We start from the raw sequence: 22,695 nt of genomic DNA on the forward strand, positions 1-22,695 counted from the left end.
TCTATGTGCACAACACATCTTGGAGAACATTTACTGTAGATAAGTAACCATTCTTTCCTCTCAGCACAATGTCCCAGACTCCTTTGCAGCAACTTCTAACGTCGTCCATTCTGTCAGCTCCCAGCCCTGGATTACCCCAAACAACCACTTCCTCTTCTCTTATTCCCATACTGTAGAAGGCCTCTGGAGAAAGACCCATGAGCATCAATTCTTAGATTAGATTATAAAATTTCCCAGGCAGGGATTATCTCCCGTTATGTGTTTGCACACCACCTAACACAATGTGGTCCTTAATCCTGCATTCTTCTGGGTGCTACTATAATATAATTAATAAACAATAATAGTAACCAACCCTTCTTTCTTCTAAATTGCCTTTATATGTAAAAGGGGGAAAGGGAAGAATACTGTTTCCTGAGATCTTTGGATTATGGGAAAGACTGCTACATAATGCAGAGCCTGACTACCTAATATGAAACAAGTAATTGTTTTCATTTTAATTAACTAAAACATCTGAAGTCTGCAAACATCAGGACGTACAAACAGGCAAGTGCTTGAGGTGTACAAAACTAAAAAAAACTGAACAGCATTTAAATTGTTCTGAATGTATTTATGAACAGGAGTTGGTTTAACGTCAAGAGGCCCATCATAGGCTATGTATAGTTGTCAGTACAATCTAAGAGAACATTATCATGCTATTATTTATCAATCACTGTTGACTGTACAGAACTGCCATTGCCATGAGGTTATTGTGTCAAATCATTAATTTGCTTAAAAAAAAACAACAACACTATAAACTAGGTTGCTAATCTAATATGCCATAGTCAGCAAGACACATTTGTGATATTTTTTTCAATTTAATCTGACCAGATCTCATTAATAAAGGTTATTGTGCTACCTCCAATAAAATATGAGCCATAGATTCAGCTAACCTGAGTGCAGGGATAGCTGTAAAAACATTTTGTATGTTTTGAATTTGAGCTAAACTTGAACAAAATGACATTAACAAACAAGATTTTTTTTCATGCTTAGGGCCAAATCCTTGTCCCATAGAAGTCCAGGGCAACATTGCCATTGATTTCAGTGGGATCCAACTTGTGGAGTCACTTGTGGCATACATGGGAAGACAGGCAGTTTTTCCAAATACCTGGAATCCAAATCATTCAAAAGTAACACTTACTCTTCATCCAGAAAATGGCCAGTAGCTTGTGCAGATCACAGAGAACAAGTGTAATGTGCTCTTTGTATGACACCCAGTTTAATAAGCAGAACACTGTGCTCTGTGCTAGCTGCAATCTCCACAGGTTTGGCAAGAGTAGCCTGCACTGTAGTAATCCAGCCTTAGAGCTCTGCTTCTGAGAGCCAGAGGTATATGCCCTTTGCCAAATGCAAATGATAAAAAGAGCATTTGGCAGTAGGGTTATGCACTCCATCCGACTGTTGTGGAGTGGAAATTGACGGCCTCTCTGCTTATGGGAAATTGTTCCACATGGAGGTGGTAAGATTGCTTTAACCGATCATGAACACAAAGAAATTTACATCAACAGAAGCTACACTGGCTAGAGACTGACTGGCACTACAGCTGCAGATGAACAACTTTTATGACAACCTCAAACATGCAAGTCCTGGATCAGCAATTCACTGCTCCCCTATTGTGAATTTGCAGATTCTTGATGCTTGCTAATTGCCATCTATTTCTAACTCTAGAAATTAAGATGATCTGCTTTCTGTGCTGTAACATTTACCTAAAAGAGAATGTTTGTGAGGTATTGAATTCTATAATGATTATTTGGTTTAGGTAGTGGGCAGCACTTCCAAAAGCACAGGCCTCCTAACCCAAAGACTAAGACCTGATAGCTGTCACATCATTGTTTTATGTCTGTTTAGCATATTGAACTCTCTTGCCTGATAGGTTCTTTTCCAAGAGAGGGTAGTTATATTCACACAACTAAAGGTGGGATGTAGTTAGCGTGTGTTGCGCTGGAAGGGTAGTATTACAGTCAGCATGGAGAGTGAAAGGAGCTGAGTGGCAAACATGTTTTTTTTTTTTAAATGAAAGGAGTTGCATAATGTTCCTATTTTTCTGTATATTTCCTAATATACCTCTCAGTTGAAATTTATACAGTGAATTGGATAACACCATACTGACTGTTTTCTCCCTGGCAGAAGTGGATGAATCAAACAGTAGGGTTTGGACTACCTACGACATAAAGACTAGAAAAGGACAATGTGATTAAACTATCGGCTCCATTTCTGTTGCACGTAGACTATACTGTGTAATTGGGGAAAGCCTGTAAAGGTGGGAGAGTTAATGAATCATCTCAGTCTAGAGGTAAAGGAAGGACAGATTCCTAGGGAGGTTTCCTAGCAACTGCTCAGGATGGTGAAACTCACTCTCACAGAGAGAATGAGTACAAACCTTGATACTTTAAGATCCACATGTAAAAGCTACTTTCCTGCAAAGCAACTCGCAACTTATTATCATTTATGAAATAGAAAACAAAAATTATCACATAATTTATTCCCATCATAAGTAACTTAAATTAACTTCATAAGTCACTCTGATACCATGGTGGTTGGAGTGGTAGAAGACTCTAAAGAGAACAGAATAATTTACACATTCCGAAGATGTAGACGACCTGAGCTTTGATTCACCTCTGAAATTAGGTCACTACATCTAAGGCAGCAGCTAATGTTATTAATAGATAGCACCACAGTATGTGAAAAATTACCGCAAGCAGCAACATAGGTAAAGCTAATTAAAAGCATTGTGAGCACAACTGTGACCTAAGATAAGTTGCAGTACTGGAACAGATAAAGCAGTGGATTGATATGGCTATTGTGGATACTAGGCCCTCCTGTACTCTAATAAATGAGATACTTTGGAGCATAATGTAAACAACAAAGAACAGTTGGTTGCCCTAGAAAAAAGAATCATTATTCCTGACAAATGGCATTACTGGCCATACTATTAATTATGTGTTGTTTAATGAGGACCAACAGTGTACTCAGGAGAAGACCTATAGGCTGGGGTTTGCAGAGGAGGTTAGGCACCCAACTGCCCTTAAAATCATTAGGAGTTGGGCACTTATCTTCCTTAGGCTCCTTTGGGATCCCAGCTATAGCACAGAAGAAGACATGTTTAATGCTCTATGGAACTTTCCTTGAATTTTGAGCTGATGTAAAAATTTCAGATACCAAATGCACCATGTGGCTAGGTGATGTTCAGAACTCAAAGCAAGGCAGATATCTTTGTTAAAAAAAAAACAAAAAACAAAAAAAACTTCTGTGTGATAATGGTGTACTTCTTGGAAAGTGTCCATTGACACCGTGGCTGAAGAGCTAAGCCATAGCATGCAGCCGTCCCATAGATTAACTGAACCAGGATCTGCTTTTGTTTAGAAGAGAACACACAAAAACATGGCAATTTCATGACACCACTCATTTGAGCTTTTAAGAATATTAGGAGCACGTATTGACATGTACCTCAGGCAATTCTATATCATGCTGGTCGAGTTTTGAACCCTTTTGACACTTCTTGCTTCATTGTAACCAACTTTCTTTTATCCTACCCAAAGGGAAACTATGTCTCTGAACTTACTGAAATGTTAGATCTATTTTAGCAACAGAAGTCAAAAAGTAAAAGACAGGGATTCTGGCTTTGGTTACTTTTAATAGCTACTGTATGAGAATTTTTGCTGCACTCCTATTAAGAGATCACTGTCTTTTAAACGATTTCTAAATCTGAATGTAATCTCACTTTTCAAACCTAAACACTAGCTACAATAAGACTGTACTTAGCTTTTATAAAGGGTAAACCAAACCACTTTGTAAAATTTGTCCACCAGTCTGAACCTCTGGACCTCAGTCCTTTCCAGAAACTAAACCCAAGACTTTTATGGTTCAGTTTGCATAACTATCATCCTCACTATCCTCAACTTTCTCTCTAACACCCTCAATAGACTCATCCCTCTTCCAAATCATCCAGAAAGAACCCCTACCCATGAAATTCCCAGTGTGGAATCTCTACTCTGCAATCTCTTTTCTGAGGTTGTGGGTTTGTTCTAATCTTGTGAGCTACCAGTCTTGCTTATGGTCAGTGATGTGTGCTGGAGAAGCTCTTGAGACTTGTTAAAAGTTGTTAGGAAATAGGAGAAAGTGACTCTGATCAGGATTTAGATAAGATTCAACTAACCAGCCACAATATTTTATATAAGCCATTTTTCCTTTTTGCCCTGTGTTTGCTCCTTATCTGTAAGGACAGGATTTTGAATGACATCTGTGAGGGCTTTAGAACGCATCCAGACCACCAAGGCAGACCTTTAACCTAGGCTTGCTTCAGGCCAGATACGCCTTCTTTATAAGAGTTGTCTTCAGTACTGGAGATGATCATCCCCATACAAATGCAATCTATTTCAGTTACCATTTACAGTGAACAAATCCATTAATCTTTCTACTAGGACTGAGCAACACTCCCCGGGTTGGGTTTTCAAAAACTAAATGCTCTGGTCTAACTCTGCTCCCATTGAAGTCTATTGGAGTTTTGCCATTCACTTCAGTGGAAGTAGTTAGGCCAACACTAAGGCCTGGTCTACACTGGGGGGGATCGATCTAAGATACGCAACTTCAGCTACGAGAATAGTGTAGCTGAAGTCAACATATCTTAGATTGACTTAGATTGACTTACTTCGCATCCTCGTGGTGCGGGATCGACGGCCGCCGCTCCCCCGTCGACTCCACTTCCGCCTCTCACCCTGGTGGAGTTCCGGAGTCGACGGGGAGCGCGTTCGGGGATCGATGGAGCGCGTCTAGACGAGATGCGTTACATCGATCCCCGATAGTGTAAACGTACCCTAAATGCTTTTGAAAATCCTACGCTTAATCTCTTTGACACCAGTTCTCCAGGAGTGTTCATCACAAATCCAAAAGGGAACTGAGTGTGTGCAAAGGTGGCTTTCATGCCAGCTTTTAGCCTCCTTCTTTCACCAACCCTTACTTCCCACTATCATGGGGAAGTCTGAACACCAGGGTAGTCCTTGGTGTAAATTAAGGCAACCTGACAGGCACTCATATGTATGCCAATTGACAGTAGCCCCCAGAGAGCAACCAGGTGTAAGGGAGCCCTTACACCAGCAGCCAGAAGTAGGACAACATAGGAGCTGATGTCAGCTCTATACTACCTATTACTCCTTGCCCACATTGCGGGAATTTTTAGTACCCAGCTAAGGTGGCTTTAGGCCAGCTTTGTGCAACTGGAGCAGCACAAAGTAGTCCTCATGTGCCAGTTAATTGTGATCTTCATCTTCACCAACAATATTTTTCTTGCTTTATGAAAACTTTAGTTCTTGGTTATTTTCCAAGGTTTCAAAACCCTAAACTTTGTATAAAAACAGGACTTCTTCAGCCCCAAACCCCACAGAACCCACATGTACTGTCATCCAGAATTTTAAACCCAAGGGGCCAGATAAGCTTTACAGATGTACTGTTATATGATGACAGGTTTCAGAGTGGTAGCTGTGTTAGTCTGTATCAGCAAAAACAATGAGGAGTCCTTGTGGCACCTTAGAGATGCATCTGATGAAGTGGGTTCTAGCCCATGAAAGCTTATAGGCAGATAAATTTGTTAGTCTCTAAGGTGCCACAAGGACGCCTCATTGTTTTTGTTATATGATGAGGCATCCTAGAATTCCTGACTTGCATAGGAGGGAAATGTCTCTGGAGTGCCTTTCATGTAGCTAGAAAGTGAGGTGGCCCAATTCTCCAAGATATTCTACTCCCGCAACTCCCATGGGCTACAGTAGGATTTGCAGCTACTCAGCACCTCCCATGATCAGGCCCAGGGCCGGCACCAGGCACCCAAGCTGGTGCTTGGGGCGGCACCTGGAGGGGGGCGGCGCGGCACTCCGGCCGCCGGGGAGAGCGGGGCCACAGCCGGGCTCGCCAGCCTCCCGCCCTGCGCTCTGGCTGCCGGGGGGAGAGCCGAGCCCCAGCTGGGACTCGCCGCCCTCTCGCCGCCCTGCCCCCAGCGCTCTGGCCGCTGGGGGGAGAGCCGAGCCCCCGCCGGGGCTCGCCGCCCTCGCCCCGGGGCTCCGGCCGCCCTCCCCCCCGGCGCCCTCCCCCCGGCCGCCGGGGGGAGAGCGGAGCCCCCACTGGGGCTCCAGCCCCCCCCCCCCCCCCCGGGGGGGGGGGAGGGGCGGCCGGAGGCTTTTTTGCCTGGGGCGGCAAAAAAGCCAGAGCCGGCCCTGATCAGGCCACTAATTTCTAAACACATATCAATTTATATTAAAAGCAAGCAAGTTTAATTTTTTTCCCCTCACACATTCCAAGTAATGCTGGTTGTTGCACATACTGTTATTCTGTAATAAACTTAAATGTTTCACAGGGATCCGTTTTATTGCACTGCTCTCCCTCATTTATAACAATGATTCTTCCAATTGCTGCCAATTTGCCCAGTTATTTAAGTATGCAGATTAAATACACATTATTTTCCTGATGAGAATATTAGGATTCATATAGTCATGAACCCTGTAGTAGTTAGTGACAGCAAAGATTTTGAGACCACTCCTTAGCAATTAAACCAGACAGTTGCTATCTATAATGCTTTTTCCTCCCTTCACAAGAAAGCCCACATTAAATGTAGATTATCCTCAAAGGAGAGACTGAAATGTGGACTGATGTTGGTCTTATCCTTTAAATACCTAAAGTTTATATCAAAAACATTAATCTTCTTGAATAATCCATGTTTCATGGCTAATAAGCACTGTTGTGCTAGAAAAGTTAAAAACTTTTTATCCCCAAGTCGACTCCTTACAGAAATGAAATAGTGTGCATCTCTTTTATGTTCTCCTATTGCAAAATGCTCAGATGTCCTAGCAAGGATTTGAGTGATGTGAGAGAGTTTCTGGATTTTCAGAATAGTACTTAGAATTTCTGAATTGTACCCGGTCAGATGATTGGTCTATGCATTCCAGTACCCTGTCTCCAGCAGTGTCAGACATTTCAGAAGGCAAAATACCACCATAACTTTCTACTATCGGATCTAATTTATTGTGCCATTCACTCCTGCATTCTCTATGGTACCAATGGCAGCCTCAGTCGCCCACCTGTCCACTTCTCCAACAAGCAACATCTCCACACTTGCTCCCTTGCTGGCCCCAGGCAGGGGGGGAAACTCTGACCAAAATTACCTTTTCCTATTTTAAATTCTTACCTAAATTTTAATTCCTAAATTTGAAAACCTACCTCTGCTATTGGTGCCGGCAAATCATTCTTATTTGGCAGTGATTAGACAAGAGGCGCATTGATATATCTGTAAAAAGCAACAAAGATGTATCATTATCTCATCGTCCAACTTACCCCCACCCAGTTTTTCTGTTTCATCCACCAGTTGTGGCCTTTCTGACATGGAGGTTGTTAACTCTCTGGGGAAGGGGATTGACATCTTTGTTATGTGTCTGTACAGCACCTAGCACCGATCCTTGTTTGGGATTCCTAGGAGCTACCATAATACAAATAATAGTAATAACCAGTTCTGCAATATTATAGAGGAGGGATTTTCTTTCTAGCCATGCCTTGTGATCATCTTTGAATCCAGAGCATGAAGAATAGAACAATCAAATATTATAAAAGTTGATTAATGGGTACATCCATGCTTAGGTGTTGCAGAACTGAAGGACAGATACCATCATCATTGTAGCTAAGCTCTTGGATACCATGGAGATGGGAGTCTGAACAAGAATCTAAATAGGGAGAATGAGCTTGAATTGAACATGGGACCAGAAGGTAGAAACACCTAAACTTTAATCCATGGTTTTAGGGTTACTTTACCCTATCGGTAAAACAAAATATTCTGTTAACAATGGGTTGCTAACGTGCTAAAGAGAAAATATATAGCACAGCACAACAAACACTGAGGTCTAGCCAAAAATATATACAAGGTGTCACCTAGCATGTGTGTAAGCTACCATTGGGTGACAGAGATGGCATTTTAAAACAAACCAATGAGGGGTTTTATATGATGGCTGCGTTGCCAAGTCTGTTCACTCAAGCTGGGGTTGGGAAATTGGCAGCAGACTGGAAAAGGAATCAGCTTCCTACCTATTCCTGGAAAATCAGATACTAACCAATGCCTGTCTGTCATCTCTGACACACCAAACCACAACCATCTCTTGCAATTTCTGTTCATATCTGCTTTGTCCTTATTATATGGTCACTTTCCAGTGATAATGCATTCTATTCCTTTCTTGAAATTATGTTGAGGAAGCATTATATGCACATTTTGCACTGTTCATGATGCATTGCACCAGGTCTGCATCTAATTTATATTCCCATCACAGATGAACGCCTCACAAATTAGACCTTTTGTGGGGTATAGCTTAGAAACCCTATTGTTTTTTAATCAGGGATTAGATGCTGAGAATTGACTATGATTCCAGGAGTGTAAAACCTAGTATAGTAGAACAGTTTTCCCTGGGAAAATGCCGATTCATGAAAATAGTAACTTTTCATGGGCACGTCAGTTTTGACAACATTTAACTTTGAAATAAAAAGTTGAAACAAAGCGTTTTGAAAAGGTCCTTAGCAGAACGAAATGTTTCAATTTTTTTGTTTCAAAATGACTTCATTTTGAAACTTTACTTCAGATTATAATTTATAATATAACATTTTAAAAAGTCAGTATCAAAATGAAACATTTAGATTTTATCAAAATGAAATGTTTTAATTTACCCCAGATTATTTTTTTTCAAAAATGTTTTTATGGGAAATTTCAAATATAATGTTATGCAGATTAGGAATGAAATCAAAATTCAAAATCATGAATTTTCTGTGAAGCAGAAAGTCTGGTTCCTGCACAGCTCTAATTAATTTGCCCCATAGTTGAAATTGGATATGGGACTCTTAACTGCCTCACTTATTTTGTTGTGCTGCAGCGTATTGCCTTTTTAATCAATTGCCACCCAGAAATGGCTGCATTACAGTACTACATAAGGTTGTTAACACATAAAAATTGCATTGTGTTAACTGTACTGGTATATACTAGTACAAACTATACTGCATCCACACTAGGGGTGGTGCCAATTAAACTATTTCCTTAGAAAATCACATCCTTAGATGAAATAATTAAATTAGTATAAAAACTATGTGTATCATAGAATCATAGAATATCAGGGTTGGAAACTGACTCAGGAGGTCATCTAGTCCAACCCCCTGCTCAAAGCAGGACCAATTCCCAACTAAATCATCCCAGCCAGGGCTTTGTCAAGCCTTAAAAACCTCTAAGGAAGGAGATTCCACCACCTCCCTAGGTAACCCATTCCAGTGCTTCACCACCCTCCTAGTGAAAAAGTTTTTCCTAATATCCAACCTAAACCTCCCCCACTGCAACTTGAGACCATTACTTCTTGTTCTGTCATCTGCTACCACTGAGAACAGTCTAGATCCATCCTCTTTGGAACCCCCTTTCAGGTAGTTGAAAGCAGCTATCAAATCCCCTTTCATTCTTCTCTTCTGCAGACTAAACAATCCCAGTTCCCTCAGCCTCTCCTCATAAGTCATGTGCTCCAGTCCCCTAATCATTTTTGTTGCCCTCCATTGGACTCTTTCCAATTTCTCCACATCGTTGTAGTATGGGGCCCCAAACTGGACACAGTACTCCAGATGAGGCCTCACCAATGTCGAATAGAGGGGAATGATCATGTCCCTTGATCTGCTGGCAATGCCCCTACTTATACAGCCCAAAATGCCGTTAGCCTTCTTGGCAACAAGGGCACACTGTCGACTCATATCCAGCTTCTCGTCCACTGTAACCCCTAGGTCCTTTTCTGCAGAACTGCTTCCTAGCCATTCGGTCCCTAGTCTGTAACAGTGAATGGGATTCTTCTGTCCTAAGTGAAGGACTCTGCACTTGTCCTTGTTGAACCTCATCAGGTTTCTTTTGGCCCAATCCTCTAATTTGTCTAGGTCCCTCTGTATCCTATCCCTACCCTCCAGCGTATCTACCACTCCTCCCAGTTTAGTGTCATCTGCAAACTTGCTGAGAGTGCAGTCCACACCATCCTCCAGATCATTAATGAAGATATTGAACAAAACCGGCCCCAGAACTGACCCTTGGGGCACTCAGCTTGATACCTACCCGCTGAGCCAGCCAGCTTTCTATCCACCTTATAGTCCATTCATCCAGCCCATATTTCTTTAATTTGCTGGCAAGAATACTATAAACAAGGCTTAAGGATGAAATCCATCCCTATACTCAACACAGGGCCTCTTTATTAGCATTCCTCTGCACATTCAAAATAGACTTCATTCCCACCTCCCATTGACAACAGTATTAATTTAGAGCACTCAGCATCTCTTAAAAGAGGACAAGGTTGAGGTCTCTGCACCACTAAGGTCCCATCTAAGCCTTCAGTATTGGATTTCAGAGGTATATAGGCATTGTGCTGGCTCTTAGCATGGGGAAAAAATTCATTTGTTATCTTACTGTATAGTTTGTACAAGCAGTAAAGTTTGCAAAGCCCTCTTTAGATGAAAGGCATTATAAAATGTAAGCTCATTCTTATTGTTATTAAGGGGAAATTTGGTGTTCCACTATCACCGTTAAAATAGTATGTTTCTATACTTGTGTTGGACAAATCTCTGCTGATTATGAAATGGAAACCTAGTTGGAACAGAGTTTGGAAGTTTTGCTGTCATAAACTAAAATAAATGCAGCAAAAGAACTCTTGTAAACCAGTGCTAGTCACATATGCACATACTTTAAACACACATGGTATGCTGGCCTCCTGATATGGGTGACTGTCCCCCAAAGAGAAATATCCCTTCCGCTAGCTGAGAAGCAAAGAAACAGTGTTAAGTCATTCATGTGTAGTGGCCTGATCTCTAAAGCCTACTGAAGCCAATGGAACAACTCCTATTTACTTCAACAGACTTTGGGTGTGGCTGTGGTCTGGTGCATCCAGAAGCCTAGAACCATCACTTGAATTTATTAAATAAGATTGCGATTCTCAGACACAGCTATTCATACTTCAAAGGGCAGTTGTACCATCGTCGTCTTGCCTGTTTCCAGTCACAGTTTTTGAGCACACTGATCACTGTTGACCCTAAAGAGCAAAAGCTGGGACTCCCATTACTCCGTGTTCTTTATTTACAGACATCAAAGGAGTGCACACTTCAGCTGGAAGTACATACACATTCTAAAGGGGCAGGGTGGGGGACAGGGAATCTCTTGCGTTGTCTTATTCAAGATTTTGTTAATTTTCCCCTACTGACCTAAACATTAATCATCACTAACTTTTCCAGCTAACTTCGTCTCCTTCCAAAAGAGCCAGTAACTGCAATTAATGCCATTGCTCCTGCCAGAGAGTTTTGGTTTAGTTAATAAATTTGGTATTTATTGTCCATTTGGAAAGCGTTTCTCTCTGCATGCAGGCATGCGTGGGTAATTATTTCTTCAGTAATGCAAAGGTTTTTCTTTAGTTATTTACTAAGTATATTAGAAATAAAAATACTGCCCTTTAATAGCTGTTGATAATTTTATTAAAAGCACTTCCCTCTGCATTCCTTAACACAGGGAGTTAGTTTTCTGAAAATTATTTTAATATAAACTGTAAAACCTGCAACAGGGACTTTGCCTCAGTATCCAAAGTACCCCTATAAACCACCTTGAATGGGGCAGATTTGCAACGTTTTAAACTCGTACTTCATCCCTCTTTCAGCAAGCATCCTCTGCAGATTTAATGATCAGGAACATCCTTCTGATGCATGCTGGGAGATATGGCTGCAGGGTACAGACCACAGCAGACAGTGTGTCAGATGAGGCAGAACTTCTTGTTAGGGGTGAGTATGCTAAGTCTGAAGACATGATCAACATAAATTATCATACAACGGAATTTAAATGCATGGAGTTTGAGCATATCAGTGCTGTACATTATACTTAGATTTTACAATACTGATGTCATTTTTGCTTAACGTTTTTGTCTTTGAAAAAGCTGTGTAGTAGACCAGTCTGCAAAACAGGCATGACCGACAATGGCAATTGGTAAATGGACCCTCAGTTCTTAAAAGATGTAATAGCTTAAAAGGCATATTGGATTTAAAAAAAAAATCAATTCTGTGTGAGGTAAATGATTTTTTTCCTTTTGTTATTATAAATTTTATCTAAAATTGAAGCCATTTTCTCAGGTCTAATGGTTAGGAAATATCAATGCAGTTTCCAGCATAGGGGACTGCTCTGTTTGTAGTATAATGAAAGGTATGAGCAATTATTAGAAAGAAGCCCAACATCTTAATCTTTTTGAATGAATGAGTGAAACTTTGCCTTACATAGATCACATTGGCAATTTGCTAGGAGCTGGCCGATGCAATTAGGGTTCAACTGAGAGGTGCTGAGTGCCCCCAGTTCCCATTGACACAAGTGAGAATTTAGAGATCTGAACACGACTCAAGAAAAAATGCTCAGAGCTTTGCAGGATCAGCGGGGCCTCCAATTAACACAAAATGAAGCAGAGCTTGGTCACTTCATTTGCAATATGTCTTCCTTGCTGACTACAGATCGTATCATACAGTCATAGAAATGGAGGGCTGGAAGGGACATCAAGAACATCATACAATGTTCCATCTTGATCAATGCATGATGGCACCACTCATGTGTCCCCCACATTTGCATTAAAATGTGGGATGCTGCACTGTAGAATGCCTTATGTCTCATTTAGGCAGCAGGCTTCATGCAGGCCACGCTTGTTAAATTTTAAAATGTAATAAACTGTGGGATATTTTATTAGCATGTAGGAAACCCCAAATAAAAAATATAAGATGACTAGAGAAGATTTTTAAAAAGGAAAATCCTTTTAGATTATTTCACCACTTGTTCTGGCTTGATTTTTTTTTCTATCATTTGCATGGAGAAAATATGCTCTGGGGAGAAGAAATGGTATTTCTGTCAGAGTGAAAGGTTCTTTACTTAATTGATGGGAGGGGTTGTTAAATGTTTGCATGAACTCAAGGACTATAGGGCTTCTATTAACCTAACTTCCATGAATGTCATTTCACCAGCTGAAAGTTTCAAAAATTGCTCAATCTTCTAGTACCTAGAATCCCCCAGTCTTGCTTCTAAATTACTCAGATCTGATCCCTGCTCCATAACCTCCTATGGTAAGCTAATTATTTCTCCTCCAGTGGGGTTAATTTTATATATGTGCATTTACTGTAGTTTGCTATAGAAAATGTTTCTCAGAATAAGAGGTCTGAATGTGAGAGTAATAAAAGCATTATTTGGAGTATTAGATGGAATTGGATTCATGTGTCCCTAACTATGTGATGAAATTAAAATTATGACAGTTTTATAACATGATTCAGTTTCAAATATGCCATTCTTATTATGTTCCATTATCCTTGTCTCTGCGGCTGGCAGATAAGAGGATCCAATCAGAATTATGTTTGTACCAGTTTTACAACTGGTTTATATTGTGTGACTGTTTTTGTACAGATGTAAAGTTCTGCTTTCATTAAATTATATGATTTGGTTAGTTTGTTCAAGAAGTGAATTCCCTATTTAGATAGTTGTAATACTTATGCAAATGGCATAGAGCAGATTCTACAATGTCAGCATTGCTTTTGCCAAATGCTGGGTGATTTTTTTTCATTGTTTTTGGCTTTGCAGTCAATATTTAAAGCAGATTCCATGTAGTTGTCACTAGTTGTTTCTTCTTCAACATTTTTCAAAAATTAATCCCAAAATATTTAAGAGAATCTAAATATTTGTTTTCCTTTATACTGTTAAAAATTATTGTAATTCAGTCCTTATGCCCCTCCCCAACGTTTTTCTCTACACCTCTCAGTTTACATAGGCACTCAGTGGTTTGCAATTTGATAGTCCCAGGTTGCAGTCTCATTGCAAGCTTCTCTTGGTTGAGCCCTTGGGAACACTGGACACTGATTCAGCAGAAGAGGTCAGCAGTGCAAGGTTACTCTGAAGACTTCCAGTTGTGGGGTGTGGAGGAGGCTTGTCATGTGTCTAGGAAATTCACTACCACTATGCAGTTGTGTCAGTGAAAGCCAAAAGAGTACTGCTATATACTGCCTAGGTAGTATAAACTTCTTAGGGATAGCTATTGTCTGTAGTTTAGATGTTATATTGTAAGGCTTGTCTGATCTTTTTTGACATATCATTGCTATTTTGACTGTGAATACTGTACCCTTCATCTGCTTGGTAGGACACAGAGTAACACACAGAGTAAGTTGAATCAAAATCACTTTACACTTCCTCTTTTAGATATTCATGGATATAACTGGTAGATTATTTGCAAGGGGACTACATTATGCTACTACTAATCAGATGTGTTGACTGTAAGTCAAAGGAAATTATTTTGACGCTTTATAATAAAGGAATAGAGAGATAACTGAACATCATCCTGCCCTCATCAGTTGGAGAAGAACAACACAAAGTCTTTGCAAATCCCTGTTTGTACACACCTCAGGTGTAAATCTTCAGAGACAGCCATGTATCACCACGTTCTCAGGCACGTGCAGTGTCTCAGAAAACATGTAGTTCCTTTGTATATTTTGCGTTCACTGTGGAATGACATGCACCAATCTCTGTCTAGCATATTCATTTGAACACAGTATGAGTAATAAGGCTTTCATTATTTTTTATCATTTATATAGTGCCTTCAGTATGTACTGCATTGTACAATAGAGGAAGTTTGCCAAAAAAATAATTGGTTAGAAATCTTGGGCTAGCTCTTTTGTGCCTGCAGAATGAACAGTGCAGGGCAAGTCTAAATACTTTTGCCTGTAATTGCATGGTTTGCACCTATAATTAGGTAGTTAAAGGTGCAAGTGCTCAAATTTATGCACATCAATTTGTCAGATGCAAATAAGGAGGCTAATCTTCTGAAAACTTCCTACAATGTGTGCAGGTTTTTAAAGGGTGTGGGCCTTTTGCAAATAAAGTGTACTACTGTTTTGGGTGTTTAATTTAGCATGAAATACACTTTCAACAGGAACTCTTTTTTTATTGACATCTTTGTTAGTGACAAAACCATAATTTGATCTTCCCTCACTTACTCTTCAAAAATGTTGTTTAAAGTTTTCCACCTAAAGGCTGGCAAGAAGCAAGAATCTTATCCCTCCACATAGTTTCAACATTTGACACTCAAAACTGAAGACTTTGATGGGTACTTTAGAAATCTGATTACATTTCATATCATAAGTAGTACTAAGGAAACTTTCTATTTAGTCCATAATAGCCTCTCCTTCGCCCAAATAATTTTCTTTTCTGTCCCTTGTTGTTGTTTGTTCTCCTTTCTGGTTTTTTTTTTAAATATGGCAAAGAATGGTGATGGCATTACTTATAAACATTTTATTGACAGTGGGAGTGTTTGCCCTATGAATTAATGCACACGCCTTTCAGCTTAGAATTTAAAGCATTTAAATCCTATTATGGGTTGCAACTGAAAAACAGTTTGGTTGTTTCATCCTAGTGAATATCTGTCCTCGGAAAACTACTGCACTGTTTGACATAATTGGAGTGTCTGTGTTCAAATGAGGCTCAGCCACTGTAACAAAAGAAGACAAAACCAGAGGTGCTTTAGCGGAGTACCATGAAGAACTATGCACAATTCCTGACCACACTGTTTGGTTCTAGGTAATGCTGCTACTCCTTAACTTGTGTCAGCATCAAATACCCTCTTCAAAAATTGGCCTGCAGGGTTCTCTGCCCCTCTGCATCACAGGAGAACCCTTTCTGTTGAACGTCTGTGACAAAGATACAGGTTATAATCTTTTGCTTCCCACATACAAAATTCCATTTTGTGCCTAGATTTAATTCTTAAAAGTCTACAAAATGCATGACTTGAGTCATTGATTGCTAGTTCTAAATATTGGCAAAACTTGATTGTGAATTGTAATAAATCTTCAAGGCTGTGGTAAACTTACTGTCAGCAGGCCAAATTCTACTCTTGGATACATACACATGGCTCTCCCTGTCATATTTCAAAGCTCTGTGCACTCATTTGAAGACAAAATTTTGCCCAAAGAGACCATTAATGTGCTGGTGCAGAGATCAATCAGAGGAATTACATGTGTGTGATGGGTAATAAAAATATCCTCTACTCCTACTAGATCTGAGTGAATAGTGCAAAACAAGAGATGTGACTTTCACCATGTTCGCACTTCTCTGAAAAAAATGGTGCAAACTGGTGTTTCTCCACAGCAGCATTTTCAGAATAGCTGTTTGTTATGTAAACAAGGATATTCACAGAGAAAAAATATGCCCAGGAAGTGCTTGTCCCTGTTTGTAAAGTTTCAGTCATCCAGTCACAGAGCAGAAACTATTTTTGGTTTTTATCAATCAATGAGTATCATACCTCATTCTTGGTACTGATCCAGGAACAGTCTTCCCTTGCCTAATGCCCTCTCTGTTACCGATCTTTATTTTATTTGTATACATCTTCAGCTTCCTGTGATTTTCAACCAGCAAGGGATTGAAAAAGAAGAATTTTTCAACTTGGCTGGTTTTCCAGATATAATTGGCACCACTGCATGTCTCTGTACTTATTTTTCACAAAGAAGAGATTACAAAAACAGAAGGCTCTAATGCAGGATAAATATGCATGTCATGTTCTGACACTAATGATGTGATCACAAATGTGGTTACCATATACTCACGTACCAACCAGGAGGTTTACATTCAACAGATGTCTCTGCTGATTCCTAGCCAACGATGTGTCAGGTTCCCTCAAGACAATGCCTGGTTGGTAAGTTAATTTGTTTTCAAAGACTGTCTTCCACAAAGGTTTGTTGTGTTTTTATGTTTCCATTATGTGATAGAAATTCCAAAACAATCTTTATTCATTTCTTATTACAGTGGATATCTCCATGATCTGCTACCTCCGTCAACCTTCAGTCTAACAAGCATTAAGTCACCAGCTAGCTCTTTCATGGAAAGAACTGACATTGTAAAGAAAATACTTTTGTTGCCTTAATACTGCAGATCAGCATTGGTCCTACCAGCCACATCTAGCAAAGGTAAAAAGCATATTTCGCTTTGAGGAGGAGGTTTCTGGAACACTATAACAGCCACAGCGCTAAGCATAAATCAGTTGTACCAAAAAGACCTTCAGAAGCCACAATCCAGTTCCTAAGTAATTGAAGTTTGTCTTTGACCTTGATAGAATAAGGCCCAAATTAGGCCTCATCTTCTACAAATAATAGTTACTGTATATTCTTCTGTTCCCTCTTTTTGTAGAGGAAACAATGCAGTTCCACTGTAAACAGGAAGGGCAGGATTTGTTGGGGCTGCACAAGAGTGAAACATTTCCTGCATAGGATGGAACACATTTCTGGGAGGCCTCCGCTAGCAGCCCCAGGACTGGGGATTACTCTGTTTTTTCCCCCTTCTTTGGGCTGATTAGGACTAGGGTTACAGTAGCAGCTTCAGGACAACTGAGGGAGTTTTCCTGAATCAGTGCATTAAAGTGTATACTGTAGTTATCAATGCAGAGCATATTATGATACAATGTTGCAGGGATTGAGACTTCACTTTAAGCATTTAGAAATAAGAGAAAAAGGAGTTTCCTATAAATATTTATACCCAATATATGGGAATATTGAAAGTAAAAATACAATTCAAGTACCATGTACAATTTTAGGTCAGTTTTAATAGTTATTATGCTATTGCACAGTAATAATGTTCCAAGCTCACCACAGGAGTTTTTGCAAAGTAAGCTCACAAAATAAAAGGCTTTGTATGTATTTGTGTATGTATGTGTGTGTGTGCACTAGCACAATCTAGAGGCTCGAATCAACGTGACAGAATTATCTCCATTTTAACATTGATGTAGTTAATGAAAGCTTTTATTAATCACAGAGAAAATACAGCAAGGTACCAGTCTCTTTGAATTATTCGTTTTCTTCTAGAAGTTGTTAGTCTGGGTCATGATTTCTTTATTGTCAACACAAGGAATCAAAGAGTTATTAGCAAACTCCACTTGAAACACATAACCCGCATTGCCAGAGATGTTCTGTCACCTGAACCCTATCTGTAAATTGAAGCTCACATATTTGTCTTGCAAACTTGGATCATGGTATGTTAAACCCAAGCTAATAAGTGGAATCAATCACACACCGCTGAATTATGTGCTGTATTACAGACAACATCACAGTAATCCATCCATCACCTAGCACATCTGCTGCAAATGATCAAACTTCCTTTCAGATTGCTCTATTTAAATGCTCCAGCTACAATTTAACCTGCTGTCTCTTTCTCCAAACATGTCAGGTGGTATCTTCTATATTGTTCCAACAAGTTTGCTGTCAAAGCATGACAGGTATAATCTTTCAGTCTCTATGGAGCTTAAATAGTACATTAGAAGCAATACTCTGTAGCATTATGACTTCGATTACAAACTGTACAATGATATAACAAAGAAAAAGGCCACTAGTAGTTTGTAAAGATACCACAATGACATATTACTAAGACACCTTTGTTCTTAGGTAGCACTGTATAAAATACTAATTTATAGTGACCTGGAATTTCCTTTGCTCATGTCAAAAAATAAAAACATAAGTATTCTTGTTCTTACCCTACTTTCCCATTTTATTGATCAATTTGTCAGACAAAACAGTTATTTCAGTGCTTCTCTCTTGTCATGGTGTGTATTTGGGAAGAAGGTAGGCAGGTGAATAAATTAGTTTATGTGGAAGGCAGAAGATACTTTCAGGAGGAACTTTGGGTGTGGTTTCTGTGTGACCTGTCCCTAAAAAACATTGTGAAGGGTGGGTGTGCCATTAGAGCTCCTATTTCCCTGATTCTGCAAGCCAAGGTGATGGCCACTATGAACTCCATTTTCATAGACAGATGCGTAAGCGAGCATGTGGCCATGGGTTCAAAAGAAGGCTTTCTAAAGCACTTGAGGACCAGTTTAAAGTCCCATGTTGGATTAGGATATCTGATTTGTGGGAAGAGATTTCCCATACCTAAGGCCCTACCAAATTCATGGTCTATTTTGATCAATTTCACAGTCATAGGATTTTTTAAATGGCAAATTTCATTATTTCAGCTGCTTAAATCTGAAATGTTATGGTGTGCTTTTTTAGGGGTCCTGACCCAAAAAGGAGTTGTGGGAGGGTCACAAGGTTATTGTAGGGAGGGTTGCAGAACTGCTACCCTTACTTCTGCGCTTGTGCTGGTGGCGGTGCTGCCTTCAGAGCTGGCCTGCTGGAGAGCGGTGGCTGCTGGCCGGGAGCCCAGACCTGAAGGCAGAGCCGCCGCCAGCAGCAGCACAGAAGTAAGGATGGCCTGGTATGGTATTGTCATCCTTAGTTCTGCGCTGGTGCATGCCGAGCTGGGCCCTTGGTCAGCAGTCACAACTCTCCGGCCACCCAGCTCTGAAGGCACTGCCGCACCAGGCAGCAGTGGCATGGTATGGTATTGCCACCCTTACTTCTGCGCTGCTGCTGGCAGGACACTGCCTTCAGAGCTGGGTCCCCGGCCAATATCTGCCACTCTCCGGCTGCCCAGTGCAGAAGTACTGTGGCAATACTGTGACCCCCCCCTAAAATAACCTTGCGACCTCCCTGCAACTCCTTTTTTTTCAGGACCCCCAATTTGAGAAACATTGGTCTCCCCCGTGAAATCTGTATAGTATAGGGTAAAAGCACACAAAAGACCCGATTTCACTGCGGGAGACTAGATTTCACAGTCGTTGTGTTTTTCATGGCTGTGAATTTGGTAGTGCCCTACCCATGCCCTTGAGGAAGCTTTTTGTAGGATGAATGAATATGGAGTAGCTGTCCATATTATGATGAAAGGCATTTAGGGCTGCAAGATGTACCTTTACTGAACTTAGAGATAATTCTGATTTTTTAGATCTAGGTTGTAGTCTATTACTAGCGGGAGGCTAGAGGATGTGGGGGTAACATGTTTTGAATCACACCAAATTTGGAATCTTTTCCACTTCTGCATAAACATGTGACAAATCGTTATTATTCTGCTATGTAATAGCACCTCTTTCTCATTCTCTGAACGGAACATCTCTATGCTTTTGAACCATTGAGTAGCCATGCCTTGGTGCTATAGAACCCATTCTGGATCTGAGGTTACATTAGCTCCAATAATTCCATATCTGAACGAGGGAGACTGATTCTTGGCCCTCAACCTCCAAGATGCTTATTTTCATATTGCGATTCAACCATCCCAAAGGAGTTTTCTGAGATTCACCTTGGGTCAAGACCATTTTCAATACAGAGTGCTTCCATTCAGTCTATCATCCACATCCAGAGTGTTCTAGAAGATCCTACTTGTGGCAGGGTTCACCTTTGCAAATTAGGAATCATGACATGTCTATATCAAGATGACTGCCAGCTCAAGGCACAATCCTTCGATGACGTCCTATTAGCCACACAAAAGACTATTGATGTTTTTAATGCAGTTGGGATTACAATTGAACACTCAAAAATCCACTCTAACTCCAGTGCAACATCTAAAATTCATAGGAGCCTATCTAGACGCGGTGAAAGCCAAAGCCTTCCTCCCACTACACAGGTTCAACACCTTAATCATTTTTATTGACACTATTCAGATCAGCCCCAAGACCTGGGCCAGAAATTGTCTTCAACTACCAGGCACCTGACATCAAACACCTTTGAAATAAGTCATGCAGGGTTCCACATGCATTGCCTTCAGGCATGACTCAAAGCAGTATACACACCAAACAGAGACAGATAAAACAAACTACCCTTGACAGTCAAAGACCATCTTGAATGGCAGAAAGATCCACAGAATATCTGCACAGGGGTCCCATTCATTCAGCCACCTCCAGCATTGATACTGACAATAGACAAGGGGTGGGCAAACTTTTTGACCTAAGGGCCACATCTGGGTATGGAAATTGTATGGCGGGCCATGAATACTAATGACATTTGGGGTTGGGGTGTGGGAGAGAATGAGGGCTCCGGCTGGGGTGCAGGCTCTGGGTTGGGGCCAGAAATGAGTTCAGGGTTCAGGAGGGGGCTCCGGGCTGGGACAGAGGGGTTTGGAGGGCGGGAGAGGGACCAGGGCTGGGGCAGGGAGTTGGGGCCCGGCAGGGCGGCAGGCTCCAGGCAGCGCTTACCTCAAGCAGCTCCCGGAAGTAGCAGCATGTCCCCCTCTGGCTCCTACGTAAAGGCGTGGCCAGGCAGCTCTGCGCGTTGCCCCATCCGCAGGCGACACCCCTGCAGCTCCCATTGGCCATGGTTCCTGGCCAATGGGAGCTATGGGGGCCACACTTGGAGCAGGGAGCATAATGCTGCTTCTGGGGGCTGTGCGGAGCCACAGCACGTGCGGAGCAGGACCAACCCTACTCCCCGGCTGGAGCGGGGCAAGCTCCAGACCCTGCTCCCCGGCGGGAGCTCGAGGGCTGGATTAAAACATATGAAGGGCCGGATGTGGCCCCCGGGCCGTAGTTTGCCCACCGCTGCAATAAACGCATCCTTACTGTGCTGGGGAGCTCATCTAGACAATCACATGTTTCTAGGCAAATGGTCCCCCTTAGAATCAACACTACATATCAACCTATTGGAGCTCAGAGCTGTCAGGAATGATTGTTCACATTTCCTATCATTGATCAAGGGCAAACATATAAAAGTCATGTATATTCTACATAAACCACCAAGAAGGAGTGAGATCACCATCCCTTTGCGCAGAGACAGTGAAACTATGGAATTGGTGCATGGCGCAGCATCATCTTGTCAGCAGTCTACCTGCGGGGCATGCAGAATACCACAGCATACACCCTCAGCAGGATATTCTAACAGGAACACAAATATGAAATGGACCCTGTTGTCCTCCACAATGTATTTCACCATTGGGGAGTCCCCAAAATAGACTTATTTGCCATGACCAAAACCAAAATATGCTCCCAGTACTGCTCCAGATGCCTTCCTCTTTCACTGCAATGCAGGTCTCCTTTACGCCTTTCCTCTGATTCCTCTCATATCAAAGGTCCTGCTCAGACTAAGAAATAGGAGCTCTAATGGCACACCCACCCTTCGCAATGTTTTTTAGGGATAAGGTCTCACAGAGACCATACCCAAAGTTCCTTCTGAAAGTATCCTCTGCCTTCCACATAAAGCAACTTATTCATCTCCCTATCTTCTTCCAAAAGCCACATCATGACCAGAGAAAAGCAATATTACATACACTCAATGTCAGGAGAGCTTTGGCATTCCATTTGTATAGAACAAACATTTTCAGAAAATCTTCTAAACTATTGCTTTCAATTGCAGAGAGGTCTAAAGTATCCCCAGTCTCGAAACAAAGATGCTCTAGATAGATATCAAACTGCATTACCTATTACTATTGTACCCACAATCTTCAACCTCCATCTGGAGTTCAATTCCACAAGATCTGTTTCCAAGTCTGTAGCCTTCATCAAAAACATTCCCATCACAGAAATATGCAGAACAGCAACTTGGGCATCTGCTCATACTTGTGTGGAGCATTATGCTATCACCTATGACTCAGCATCAGATGCTATGTTTGGATCCTTGGTATTATCATCAGTACTAGACTCGACTCCGAAGCCCCACCCCTCCATCAGGGCTACTGCTGTAGAGCCACCTACAGTGGAGTACCTACAGGGACACTACTTGAAGAAGAAGAGGTTACTCACCTTGTGCAGTAACGGTGGTTCTTTGAGATGTGTGTCCTTATGGGTGCTC

The 22,695-nt window shown here is 41.2% G+C and overlaps 1 protein-coding gene across 2 annotated transcripts in view; it reads left to right on the forward strand.

The window, feature by feature from the left end:
* The window catches only part of CNTN5 (contactin 5), a 968,120-nt gene that overhangs the window by 875,769 nt on the left and 69,656 nt on the right, over positions 1-22,695 (forward strand). For both annotated transcript variants that reach the window (XM_026651597.1, XM_026651598.1), the window contains exon 16: positions 11,712-11,832. In XM_026651597.1, the coding sequence (XP_026507382.1) occupies positions 11,712-11,832 (121 nt within the window). The remainder of the gene's footprint in view (positions 1-11,711; positions 11,833-22,695) is intronic.

This window comes from Terrapene carolina, unplaced genomic scaffold, assembly GCF_002925995.2.
Source record: "Terrapene carolina triunguis isolate 2854851 unplaced genomic scaffold, T_m_triunguis-2.0 Scaffold97, whole genome shotgun sequence".
Taxonomy (NCBI): Eukaryota; Metazoa; Chordata; order Testudines; family Emydidae; genus Terrapene; species Terrapene triunguis.